The sequence below is a fragment of the Bison bison genome, unplaced genomic scaffold (assembly GCF_000754665.1).
Source record: "Bison bison bison isolate TAMUID 2011002044 unplaced genomic scaffold, Bison_UMD1.0 scf7180017845412, whole genome shotgun sequence".
Taxonomy (NCBI): Eukaryota; Metazoa; Chordata; class Mammalia; order Artiodactyla; family Bovidae; genus Bison; species Bison bison.
Window position 1 is genome coordinate 12,317 of NW_011475985.1, and position 11,336 is coordinate 23,652.

Sequence of the window (11,336 nt, forward strand, 5' to 3'; positions counted from 1 at the left end):
AATTTATCATGTGAAGAGTTTTAGTGATCTTCTTTGTATGGGAAGATGCAAGTGTATGGGCTTGCTGAAATAGTTTCTTTCATATGCATCCAATTATCTGGGGGTCAATCTTGCTTTCTTTATTGTTCACATACTAATTACTTGTTTACCAGAAGATAAGGGCAAATGTGGTAGATGCCTGCTTTTCACATCCCTCCTTGTTGCAGTAACAAGTCTTTTCCAAATGCAAATTTCTGAGCCCAGGTGAAATAAAGCCACTTATTTGGAAGTCATCAGCTACTTTCTCCCCTGAGGATCTGGAGGGATGTGAACGGTGGCCATCCACCACATTTGCCATCTCTTCTGGTAAACAAGTTATTAGTATGTGAACAATAAATAAAGCAGAATTGGCCCCAGATAAGCTAGATGCATATGAAAGAAATTATTTCAGTAAGCCCATACACTTGCATCCTTCTATACATAGATGATCACTATATCTCTTCATATGAGAAATTTGGTTTTCTCTTGTGTGTGTTACTTGCTCAGTCATGTCCAACTCTTTCCAACCCTATGGACTATAGGGATTCCCAGGCAAACATACTAAAGTGGGTTGCCATTTCCTCCTCCAGGGGATCTTCCCAACCCAAGAATTAAACCCAGGTCTCCTGCATTGCTGGAGAAGGCAATGGCACCCCACTCCAGTACTCTTGCCTGGAAAATCTCGTGGACGGAGGAGCCTGGTAGGCTGCAGTCCATGGGGTCGCTAAGAGTCGGACACGACTGAGCAACTTCACTTTCACTTTCATGCATTGGAGAAGGAAATGGAAACTCACTCCAGTGTTCTTGCCTGGAGAATCCCAGGGATGGGGGAGCCTGGTGGGCTGCCGTCTATGGGGTCGCACACAGTCGGACACGACTGAAGTGACTTAGCAGCTCCTGCATTGCAGAGTAAGTCTTTATCATCTGAGCTACCAGGGGTTTTCTCTTAATTAACAATAGTCTTTTAGTATTAAGATTACCTGCCCCATGATACAAACTTATATATAGTCTGATTCCTCCCCTGCCTCCTCAGAGTTAGCTCTCTCAGAGCCACCTGAGATCCTGTCTAACGGGCTCAAGTCCTAACATCCCCGCCAAATAAAATGTAACTTTCAACTTTTAGGTGGCACATATTCCTTTAGAAGGCAGTATGCTGAGTGAAATAGCCAGTCACAAAAGGACAAATATTGACTTGTTCCTAGCATGACGTACATAGAGTAGCCAAATTCATAGAGACAGTAGTAGAATGATAATAGTCAGAGAATGTGAGGAAGAGGGAATGGGGAGCTAGTGTTTTCCCGTATGTGCAGTTTGAACTGGGGAAAGGTAAAAAGCTCTGAAGCTGAATGCACAGCAAAATGAATTATCAACTACAAATTGGCACTTGCCAAGAGCATTGGCCAACAAACTGAACAACAATAACAACAAGGGCATTTGTCACCTGCCTCTATAGAGATTGAACCTTGTGCTGCTGCAGCTGTTGACCTTCAACACCCCCTGAGTTCAGGGGGTAGTGAGGCACTCTGTTCTCCAGGGAATCTGGTGGGACAGGTCTTTAGATACTTGGATGTTTTTAGAAACAGGCTTTATGATCTCAATCCTTGCATCTCCTCATGTCTAAAAAAGCACTAAATCCTTTCATGGTGACATCAAATCCTTGTGACTAGAAGAAAGACTTCTGTAAAAAAAAAAAGTGCCTAATGGTATAACACTCCCCTTCACCAAAACCTTATATACTGACCTTCCCCCACTGCCTCTTTGGAGCAGTCTCTCAGAGCTATCTGAGATGCTGCCTCCCAGGGCTGCAGTCCTCATTTTGCCCCAAATAAAACTTAACTCACAACTCTCAAGTTGTACATCTTTTTTTACTCAACAGAATGTACTAATGCCATTGAACTCTACAGTTTAAAATAGTTAAAATGATAAATTTTATTTTCTGTAAATTTTAACACACAAGCTACCAGTGAATTGTCCTTTAGTTACATCCCATAATAACTCTAAAAACATGAGTGTTGATATTGATAGATCAATCTTTATGTACTTTTCCTTAGTATTAACATAAAAATAACATTAACAAAGAGAAACATAAGGCTTCTTTAAGTTGTACAATGAGCTGTTCTATAAACAGGAGTGGGAAGGTTATAACAATGATATTTCAAAGAAAAGGTATTTGAGAAAAAATAGCATATATGAGAACATGTAAGTGCTATAAAACAAAATAGAGACAGCTGTTGTCATTACAATTTAGTTGATCACACCCTAATTTGATCCTATCTCCTTAATTCATTTGATAAAACAAGAAGAGAAAGGATGCCCTGAGCAATCAGAGAAAACTGTAGAAACCCTGTATTCACAGATGAGTGAGGTAGTTTACAATGTTGCCAAATGTATTTGGTATCAAAAGATTCTAAATAACTTAATTATGTATTATTAATTATGGATTCTTCATGCAAATTTCTTCAAGAAAAAGAGAAAAAAGAGCATTACTTATTAATGATGGAAGAATAAGTCTCAGTGTTGGAAAAAATAGCCCATTTAAATCTAATCCAATTAAAAAGGCATTTACTGAACACATTTTACAAATGAATGAATGAATGACTAAATGATTGTATCAAAAGAAGAAATGAAAAACAACTGCTATATTCTCATAACTATTCAATTGCACTCCAATAACATTATATTATTCTTCAGGACTTTAGTAAGGTCTTCAACATATGATATAATATTAAGCAACATACATCACAGAAAATTTAAATATATATATTTTTTCTTGAGATATTTTCTATATTTAGCAAAAATTTGGCTAACAGGGAATAGAATCAAACATATTCATTATATAAACACAAAAAATACAATACACTTGCAGACATATTAAATAAGATATAAAGGGAATTCCCTAAAACATTTTAAACAAACAAAAAGTGGAGAACATAAGAAATTATAATTACTGGGGAAGGATAAAAATAACATACAGAGTGTTTTCTGTGTGCCACTTCACTGACCTTCTTTACATGTCTCATTTGATCATCACACAATCATATGAAGTAGATTCTATTATTTTTCATTTTTAAATATCAGGAAACTGAGATGAAGAATTAAATAGCAGTAAAATTAACCAGGCACATGATATTGGACTTGAACCCTGGCAGCCTAACTAGTTTACTTATCTTTTTACCCTTTCTTTATTGTTAAGTCTCTGTAGTTATCCTCCAAAAGACACAGGAAGACATCAATCTCTTCTCCAATTTTAATAATGAAAAAGCTAAAATGACCTGTTGAATTAGAAATTTTAGAATTTATAGACATTTATTAAATAAAAGATTTCAGGTGGCAAACGTATTTCAGTTTGTGGGAGTAGGAGCAATTCTTACATCTCTTGTACTTTCATTTATTCTTGAACCATTTCTTTTATTGATCCAACTACAATCAGACAACTTTGACCACTAGTGTCTTAAGAACGTGTTCTCGTATTCTCTTGGTCCTTACTCCATACACAATGGGGTTGAGAAAAGGGGGTATACCAAAAGATACATATTTGCAATAAAAATGTGGATATGTGCAGGTATATTTTTCCCAAAACGGTGAGTGAAAATGGAAAAACCAGTGGTGGAGTAGAAAACAAGTATAACACAGACATGGGACCCACATGTGCCTAAAGCCTTAAAGCTAGCTTCTCGGGATGGTAGGCAGAATACAGAGTGGAGGATGAAGACGCCGGATATAGCAATGAAAATCGCATCACATGAGCCAATGATGTAGCCATACTGAGGCTATAACACTTAGTGGCCCCTGTGTCCACACACGCCGGCTTCACAATGGCCATGAACTCACAGTAGGTGTGGGCAATGATTCGTGTTCTGCAGTAAGGCAGCTGTTTGAGCAGAATGGGGTGTGGAGAAAAGAAGGCAACTCCCTGAATCACCACAATAATACCCATTATAGTGATGCGAGTGTGGGTGAGAATAGTGGTGTGGCGCAGTGGATGGCAAATGGCCACATAACGGTCAATGGCCATGGACAAAAAGAAGCCTGATTCCAAAGCAGTAAAACTATGAATGAAGAACATTTGGGTCAGGCAGGCATCAACGGCAATGTCATGGGCTCCAAGCCAGAAGAGACAGAGCATGTGAGGCAGTGTAGATGTGGAGAGGACTAGGTCAGTGACTGACAGCATGCACAAAAAGAGAAACATGGGCTTATGGAAGCTTCTCTCTGCCCTAACCACAGCTAGAATGGTCACATTCCCACCACTACCACTACATACATAGAGTAGAAGGGAATCCCTATCCAGGCATGCAGGTGTTCCAGTCCTGGGATGCCCATCAGCAAGAAGGTGACAGAAGAGGGATGAGAAGTGTTGAGAGGAGGTATTATGGTTTTTTTCTTTGATTTTTATCAGGTCTTCTGAAGATAAAGTTGCCATGCCAAGATGACCACAATCAGATGTTGAAAACACAGAGATTTATTAATATTTCAGGAAGATCCTTAATGACTATTGTTAAAAAACAGTTCAAATTCACTCAGGCTTATTTAAATGCCTGAGATTCAGATTAATAAAATGAGTGCCAAATTACTGTGAACATGCCAAAGTATTGAGGTTTCTGAAGTACACAAAGATAATACTTATATAATTTCATATTATCTCAAGGACCTATGTATTGCTTTGTCCCCTTGTTTCCAGTAAAAGGTTTCATCTGTAGTCACAGTTGTACTTAATTGAACAAATATTTCAGTTTTGTGCAGTTTTGTGCTTCTCCATTGAGCTCTCATTCAGTATTCCTCCCATGTCACTGAATTTTTCATAAGTGAAAGTGACCAAGCAGAGGCCATATGGAAATTTCAGGAAATTATTTAAAGGAGGCTTAAGGGAGGAATAGAATGAATGGTCTCTGTGTCTTTCCATATGATACTGAATTCTTTGGCATAACTTTTAGAATCAGTAAGTCAGTCTATGACTTCACTCTTTCCTTTGCCACTCTGTGTGACTAATCTTACAAATAAAATACTCTGAAGTTTTATATTTTTTTTATATTTCTGGGCTTTATTACAGTGAAAAATGATTGATAATGCAAATATGGCTTTTTTTTTCATTATTTAGCTTTAAATGTGTAAATTACTCTTCAGCTTTATGCAAGTAACTTATAAGACAAAAAATTAAACCAGAGGGGAGGGAAGGACAAGTTACATAGAAATGATAGCAAGGAATAAAGTTAAGTATAGTAAGTCAAGAAAAGTCTTCTTGAGTAGATGACACTTAGACTAGAATGTGAATAATATATGACTTCATCCTATCGGAACTGAATATATAGGTACAGACAGATAATTCATATCTATCTATTGTTTGACCTATCTCCACACACATGCACATAAACACAAACAAAGACAAAGTAAAGGGGCATAACCAAAGTTCTATTAGGAAGGATAATCATGATGTAATGAATTAAAATAGGTGTAGGTGGAATTAAATAGTGTAGCTGGAATCAAAGACTACAAAAGACATTCAAGTGAGATGATAGTCTATGATTAAACAATCACATAACAATCAGGACATTTTACAACCCAATCTCTAGAACTTTTCCTGGAAAATCCCATGGATGGAGGAGCCTGGTAGGCTGAAGTCCATGGGGTCACTAAGAGTCGGACACGACTGAGTGACTTCACTTTCCCTTTTCACTTTCATGCATTGGAGAAGGAAAGGGCAACCCTCTCCAGTGTTCTTGCCTGGAGAATCCCAGGGATGGGGGAGCCTGGTGGGCTGCCATCTATGAGGTCGCACAGAGTCGGACACAACTGAAGCGACTTAGCAGCAGCATAATAGTACGTAAGGGCTTCCCCAGTGACTCGACTTGTAAAGAACCCGCTTGCCAACGCCGGAGATACAAGTGACATAGGTAGGAAAGGTTCCCCTGGAGAAGGAAATGGCAACCCATTACAGTATTCTTGCCTGGAAAATTCCATGGACATGAGGAGCCTGGCGGGCTACAGTCCATGGGAGTCATAAAAAGTCATACACAACTGAGCAGGCACGAAGTCCATAATAGTACATGCCTTCTTTATTCCAGGCTATAGAGGCCAGTCATCACTAGATTCTCAGTGGTGGCAGTCTCTCTCTCATCAGAGCATTACTTCTGGATTCACTTGATAAATCCTCTCTACTGCCTTTTATAACATATAATTGGCTACTGGTTTATTGGCATTTTATAATTTGTCCATTTCATCATGCCCAGATCTCTGAGTGTTTTTATACATTTCTGTGTTGTGTGAGATGATGGCATTTCTAGCATCTTTATTTCAGGTAGTAAAATAAAATGTCCAAGAATCAAACTAGCCACATAATAGTACCATTTACAAGGTTCTTACAAAAAATGTTATATCATAGGGACTTGCTCCTATATCAACCAACTTTTAATTTGTGCCCCCCCCAATTATTGATATTGTCATTTTCTTTTATTTTTTAAGCAGAAGTTTCAAAATTTGTAGATGTGTCAGCTCAGATGTCTTCATTCTATGACTCACTGTCCCACTCTCTTCCAAACATGGCCTTGAAGTAGCATAGAAGACTTACTAGGTTTGAGAATTTCATCTTACCTGGAACTTCACTATTCCTAAGCATTCTCAGTTCTCCAAGTATGGTAATGAAAGTCAGTCACCTTCTCTCAAGGATGTACTCTGACTTTTCAGCTTTACCTTAAGTTAATGGATAGCAATGTTCTCATTTCATTGTTGTTTTCCCATGTCATCATTGGTCACCAGGATGGTCACACAATCCTGTGGTCTGAAGAATTATGATGAATGGTTTTGGTTTCTGTAGCCTTCTCCAAATGCGTAAGTTATGACTCTCCTTTGTCCATTTTGTTCCCCAAGCACAGTTCTTCTAACTGTCCTTATTCTCTACCTTCAGGTCTTTTTACTTTTTCCTTTGCATGATTTTTTTTCCCCACCTTTTCAAACAATGTTTTCATTATATTTTAAACCTATTCTCAGAGGGAATATGAATACACCCTCTAGAAAAGAACCCTCTTCTGTTCTTTCAGAGCACTACTGATATTTTTTATATTATATTTCCATAATGTGAAATTATTTTTTCACTGTGTGTTAAATCACTTATTTTAAGCACCTTCTCAAATTTCCCTTCCTTCCAAGATACAAATTATATAATTCAAGGGACCTGTGTGCTTCATACTAATCTTGTGTGTTACTACTCGCATGTCTGGGCCATAGGAGAATTCTAGTGTACATTCACTGAATGAATCTTCTTCAATTAAGCACCTGGCTGAACTACAGTGTGACTGGTAGCTTAGGTTCCTGACTACTCCAGAATATGTGTTGTCATTGATCTAGAAATAAGTGAAGATAGTTCTTCAATATTAAATAAAATTCACACACATAAAAACAACCTATAAGAGCTGATCTATGAGTCAAAAACTTCATTTTCTTATGTAGACCTGTGTAGACTCAATATAAGCATAACTATGATGATGGTTCTAAGAACTCATCAGCCCAGCTTTTCTAATTGGACTCTTTTCCTTTTCTTTGAATCTATTTTTAATCATTGCCAAATTCTCATCAATTGGTTTAGAAATTAATGAAAATAGATCCCAAATGGTAAAATTATTTCCAGTTTACTGGATTCCAGTTTAAACATTCTTGCTGGAAAATGTTTCTTAATTCTAGGCTTTAAATTTTAAGCTCTTGATAAATTAACCCCAATGGAACCAAATTACAACAGGCATTTTTAAATTTATTTTTATTTATTTATTTTTTTACTTTACAATATTGTATTGGTTTTGCCATACATCAACATGCATCTGCCACGGGTGTACACATGTTCCCCTTCCTGAACCTCCCTCCCCATACCATCCCTCTGGGTCATCCCAGTGCGCGAGCTCCAAGCTTCCTCTATCCTGCATCGACCCTGGACTGGCAATTCATTTCCTATATGATATTATACATGTTTTAATGCCTTTCTCCCAAATCATCCTCCCCTTCCCTCTCCCACAGAGTCCAAAAGACTGTTCTATACATTTGTGTCTCTTTTGCTGTCTCGCATACAGGGTTGTCATTACCATCTTTCTAAATTCCATATATGTGCGTTAGTATACTGTATTGGTGTTTTTCTTTCTGGCTTACTTCACTCTGTATAATCGGCTCCAGTTTCATCTACCTCATTCAGATCAGATCAGTCACTCAGTCGTGTCTGACTTTTGCAACCCCATGAATCACAGCACGCCAGGCCTCCCTGTCCATCACCAACTCCTGGAGTTCACTCAGACTCATTAGAACTGATTTAAATGTATTCTTTTTAATGGCTGAGTAATACTCCATTGTGTATATGTGCCACTGCTTTCTTATCCATTCATCTGCTGATGGACATCTAGGTTACTTCCATGTCCTGGCTATTATAAACAGTGCTGCGATGAACACTGGGGTACACGTGTCTCTTTCAATTCTGATTTCCTCGGTGTGTATGCCCAGCAGTGGGATTGCTGGGTCATATGGCAATTTTTTTTTTAAGTGTTAGAATTATATTCTGAAATAGCTATTATCAATTTTCTCCATTTTACCATTCAGAAAACTGAGGCAGACAGGTGGTATAAGTTGATGAGGATCAACACAGCTAGTAAGTGGTTGTTAGAGTCAGCTGAGCAATATGGCTTGAGAGCCAGTTGTTTTAAATGCTACCTTTTATTACCTCTCATAATTTTAGATATGCTGGTCTTTTCCATCTTAAATAAGACAATTTGAAATGGACAACAATAAAATAAGTTTAGATAATCAGAAATAGTAGCACAGAGTTACACTTTCATTTTGAGGGAGAAAGTGTGAAATCATAGGACAGTCAATAGAAATGGGTCAGGTAGTACCCAATACCTAATAACCCACTTGCTTAGAAAGAATTAATTAAAAATCAAAGGGAAAAAGTGGCATTATTTTGAATAACTATAACTGAGAGAGGTACTGAGACTGAGAAGAGACTAGTAAAATATACTGCTGTGACCTAATGACAAAACTATTTGATCATAATCAGGAAGAGTTTAGATCTTAAGGGAAACATAATTGTAATATATACTCATAATGACTTGGTGTACCCATAATGACTTACATACCATTAATTAATAATCCTACATGATATTCTATACAAATATGAGTCAATAGTAGCAAGAAAGACTATTTATAAGGAAATGCAAGAAGAGAATATTTCTCTATTTTACAGTATAGTTTGGTAGCAAATACGATTAGAGTATGGAAGATAGTCAATTAATGGGAGAGAGAGCTATAGACATTTTCAAAGAATATACTGAATCGATTTGAAACAAATTTAAGAAACAGAAAAAAAGGGAAATTGGTGGGGCAATTTTAGAATTCATTAAGCATTCTGGAGGAGTATTTGTAGGAATGTATATTACTTAAAAAGTTTCAAAGGATTCTAGCAACAAAATTAAATAAATTAAGTTAAACATGTAAGAATATGTTACAAAGAGATTACAGGAAGGCCTCTGGAAGACATATCATGACAGTTTTTAAAATTTGCATCAGCCTTCTCCGAAGACATTTTGCTAAAAACCATCTCAGTTTCCAAGGTTATGGAGTTAAAATAATTTCAATCTTGTTGTTCCAGAGATGTAGACATCCCAATTAACTGAAACCTACAAATGCATAGCAGCTTAATGAAAGTCAGAGGTAGTAAATCAATAACAACACTTCTAATAAAGCTAATAAGACTGAACAACAGAGTAATCTTGTATGAGTGAATATAGTGAATAAGATCATATAATTGTGGAGATATTTCATTACCAAGCAAATATATTAAAAATAAATCATCTAAGTCAGCTATCATCTAAAGCAAGTTTTTTTAAGAATAAGTCTAGTCAGTGCTAATTAATACTTTATATTACAAATAGCAGATGTAGAGATTTAGTCTTCTAGAAAGAGGGTTAATATCTCTTTTCTTCATAAATATTAGAAAATTGTTACAGAAAGAGTTGATTGTTTTAGAATTTGTGAGAAGTCAAAACCTGGAGGAATCGTTCTCTGATCCTCTTGGTTCTTATGCCATAGATCATTGGGTTCACCATGGGTGGAACAAGGATATAGATGTTAGCCACAAAGATGGGAATATGAGGAGCCACGTGGTGTCCAAATCTGTGAGTAAGGAAGGAGAAAAAGGCTGGAGTATAGGCCACCAGGATCACACACACATGGGATCCACAAGTGCCCAGGGTCTTGAGCCGAGCAGCTTTGGATGGAAGATGGAAGACAGTGTAAAGGATGACAACATAGGAACAGAGGATTAATAGGAAATCTAAACCTCCAGTGAGGAAGGCAGCAGTTAGGCTGTATGTTCTGCAGATCCTGGTCTCTGCACAAGCCAGCTTGATCAGAGCCATAAATTCACAGTAGGTATGAGGGATGACATTAGTTCTGCAGTAGGGAAGCCACCGAAGCATAAAGGGTTGAGGACTGAAAAGCACGACTCCACGGAAGATGATAGCCAGCCCCAAGTTCTGGATGACTCTGTGTGACAGGATAATGGAATGTCTCAGAGGATTGCAGATTGCCACATACCTGTCAAAGGCCATGGCCAAGATAAACCCTGAGGCCATGCTGCATAGTGAGTGAATGAGAAATACTTGGACAAGGCAGGCTTCAAAATAGATCTCCCTGTCATGGAACCAAAAAATGCTGAGGATTTTGGGCATAGCAGTAATGGAAAGGATCAAGTCGGCCACAGAGAGCATACAGAGGAAGAAGTACAAGGGCTCATGCAGGTTGGAGTCTGTTCTGATAATAAATAGAATGGGGCAATTTCCAAGGAGAGCACTTAAATAAATAAGGCAGAAGGGCATTGATATCCAAGTATGAATGGCCTCCATCCCTGGAATGCCAAGGAGAAGAAAGGTACTGGGATGGATATTGGTATTGTTTGGCAGTGACATGATGAAAGAATGCCAGTTGTGTTCAAGTGCAGAATGGATTAGATTGTTTCATATCCATTTCTCCATCATTTACTGATGACTTTGTGTTATTTTTACATATATATTTTATATACATTATATTTATTTGTTATATAAAATACTTATAATGTTTCGAGGATAAAATGGATAAATAGGACTCAATCTCTAAACTTAGATGTTAACAGTCTAAATAGGGGAGAAACTGGTGCAAACCAATGATTAAATTCACATTTGATTAATGCAGCAAAAGTTATATGAATAAATAATTTTATGAACTATTATATAGGGATTGGAGAAGGAAATGGCAACCTACTCCAGTATTCTTGCCCAGAGAATACTGTGGAAAGAGGAGCCTGGTGGGCT

General features: G+C 37.4%; 1 protein-coding gene and 1 pseudogene across 1 annotated transcript; both read right to left on the reverse strand.

Annotated features, from left to right (window-relative positions):
* Window positions 1-3,444: 3,444 nt before the first annotated feature.
* Window positions 3,445-9,571, reverse strand: LOC104984582 (annotated as a pseudogene).
* A 439-nt stretch (window positions 9,572-10,010) lies between these two features.
* Window positions 10,011-10,955, reverse strand: LOC104984590 (olfactory receptor 52D1-like). Its single transcript, XM_010834409.1, has one exon. It carries the CDS (start codon window positions 10,953-10,955, stop codon window positions 10,011-10,013), a length of 945 nt encoding a protein of 314 aa, XP_010832711.1.
* Window positions 10,956-11,336: the final 381 nt, after the last annotated feature.

What these genes read in the sequence shown, in the direction of transcription:
- LOC104984590 (XM_010834409.1), bottom strand. Translation starts at nt 10,955, where the DNA reads ATGTCACTGCCAAACAATACCAATATCCATCCCAGTACCTTTCTTCTC.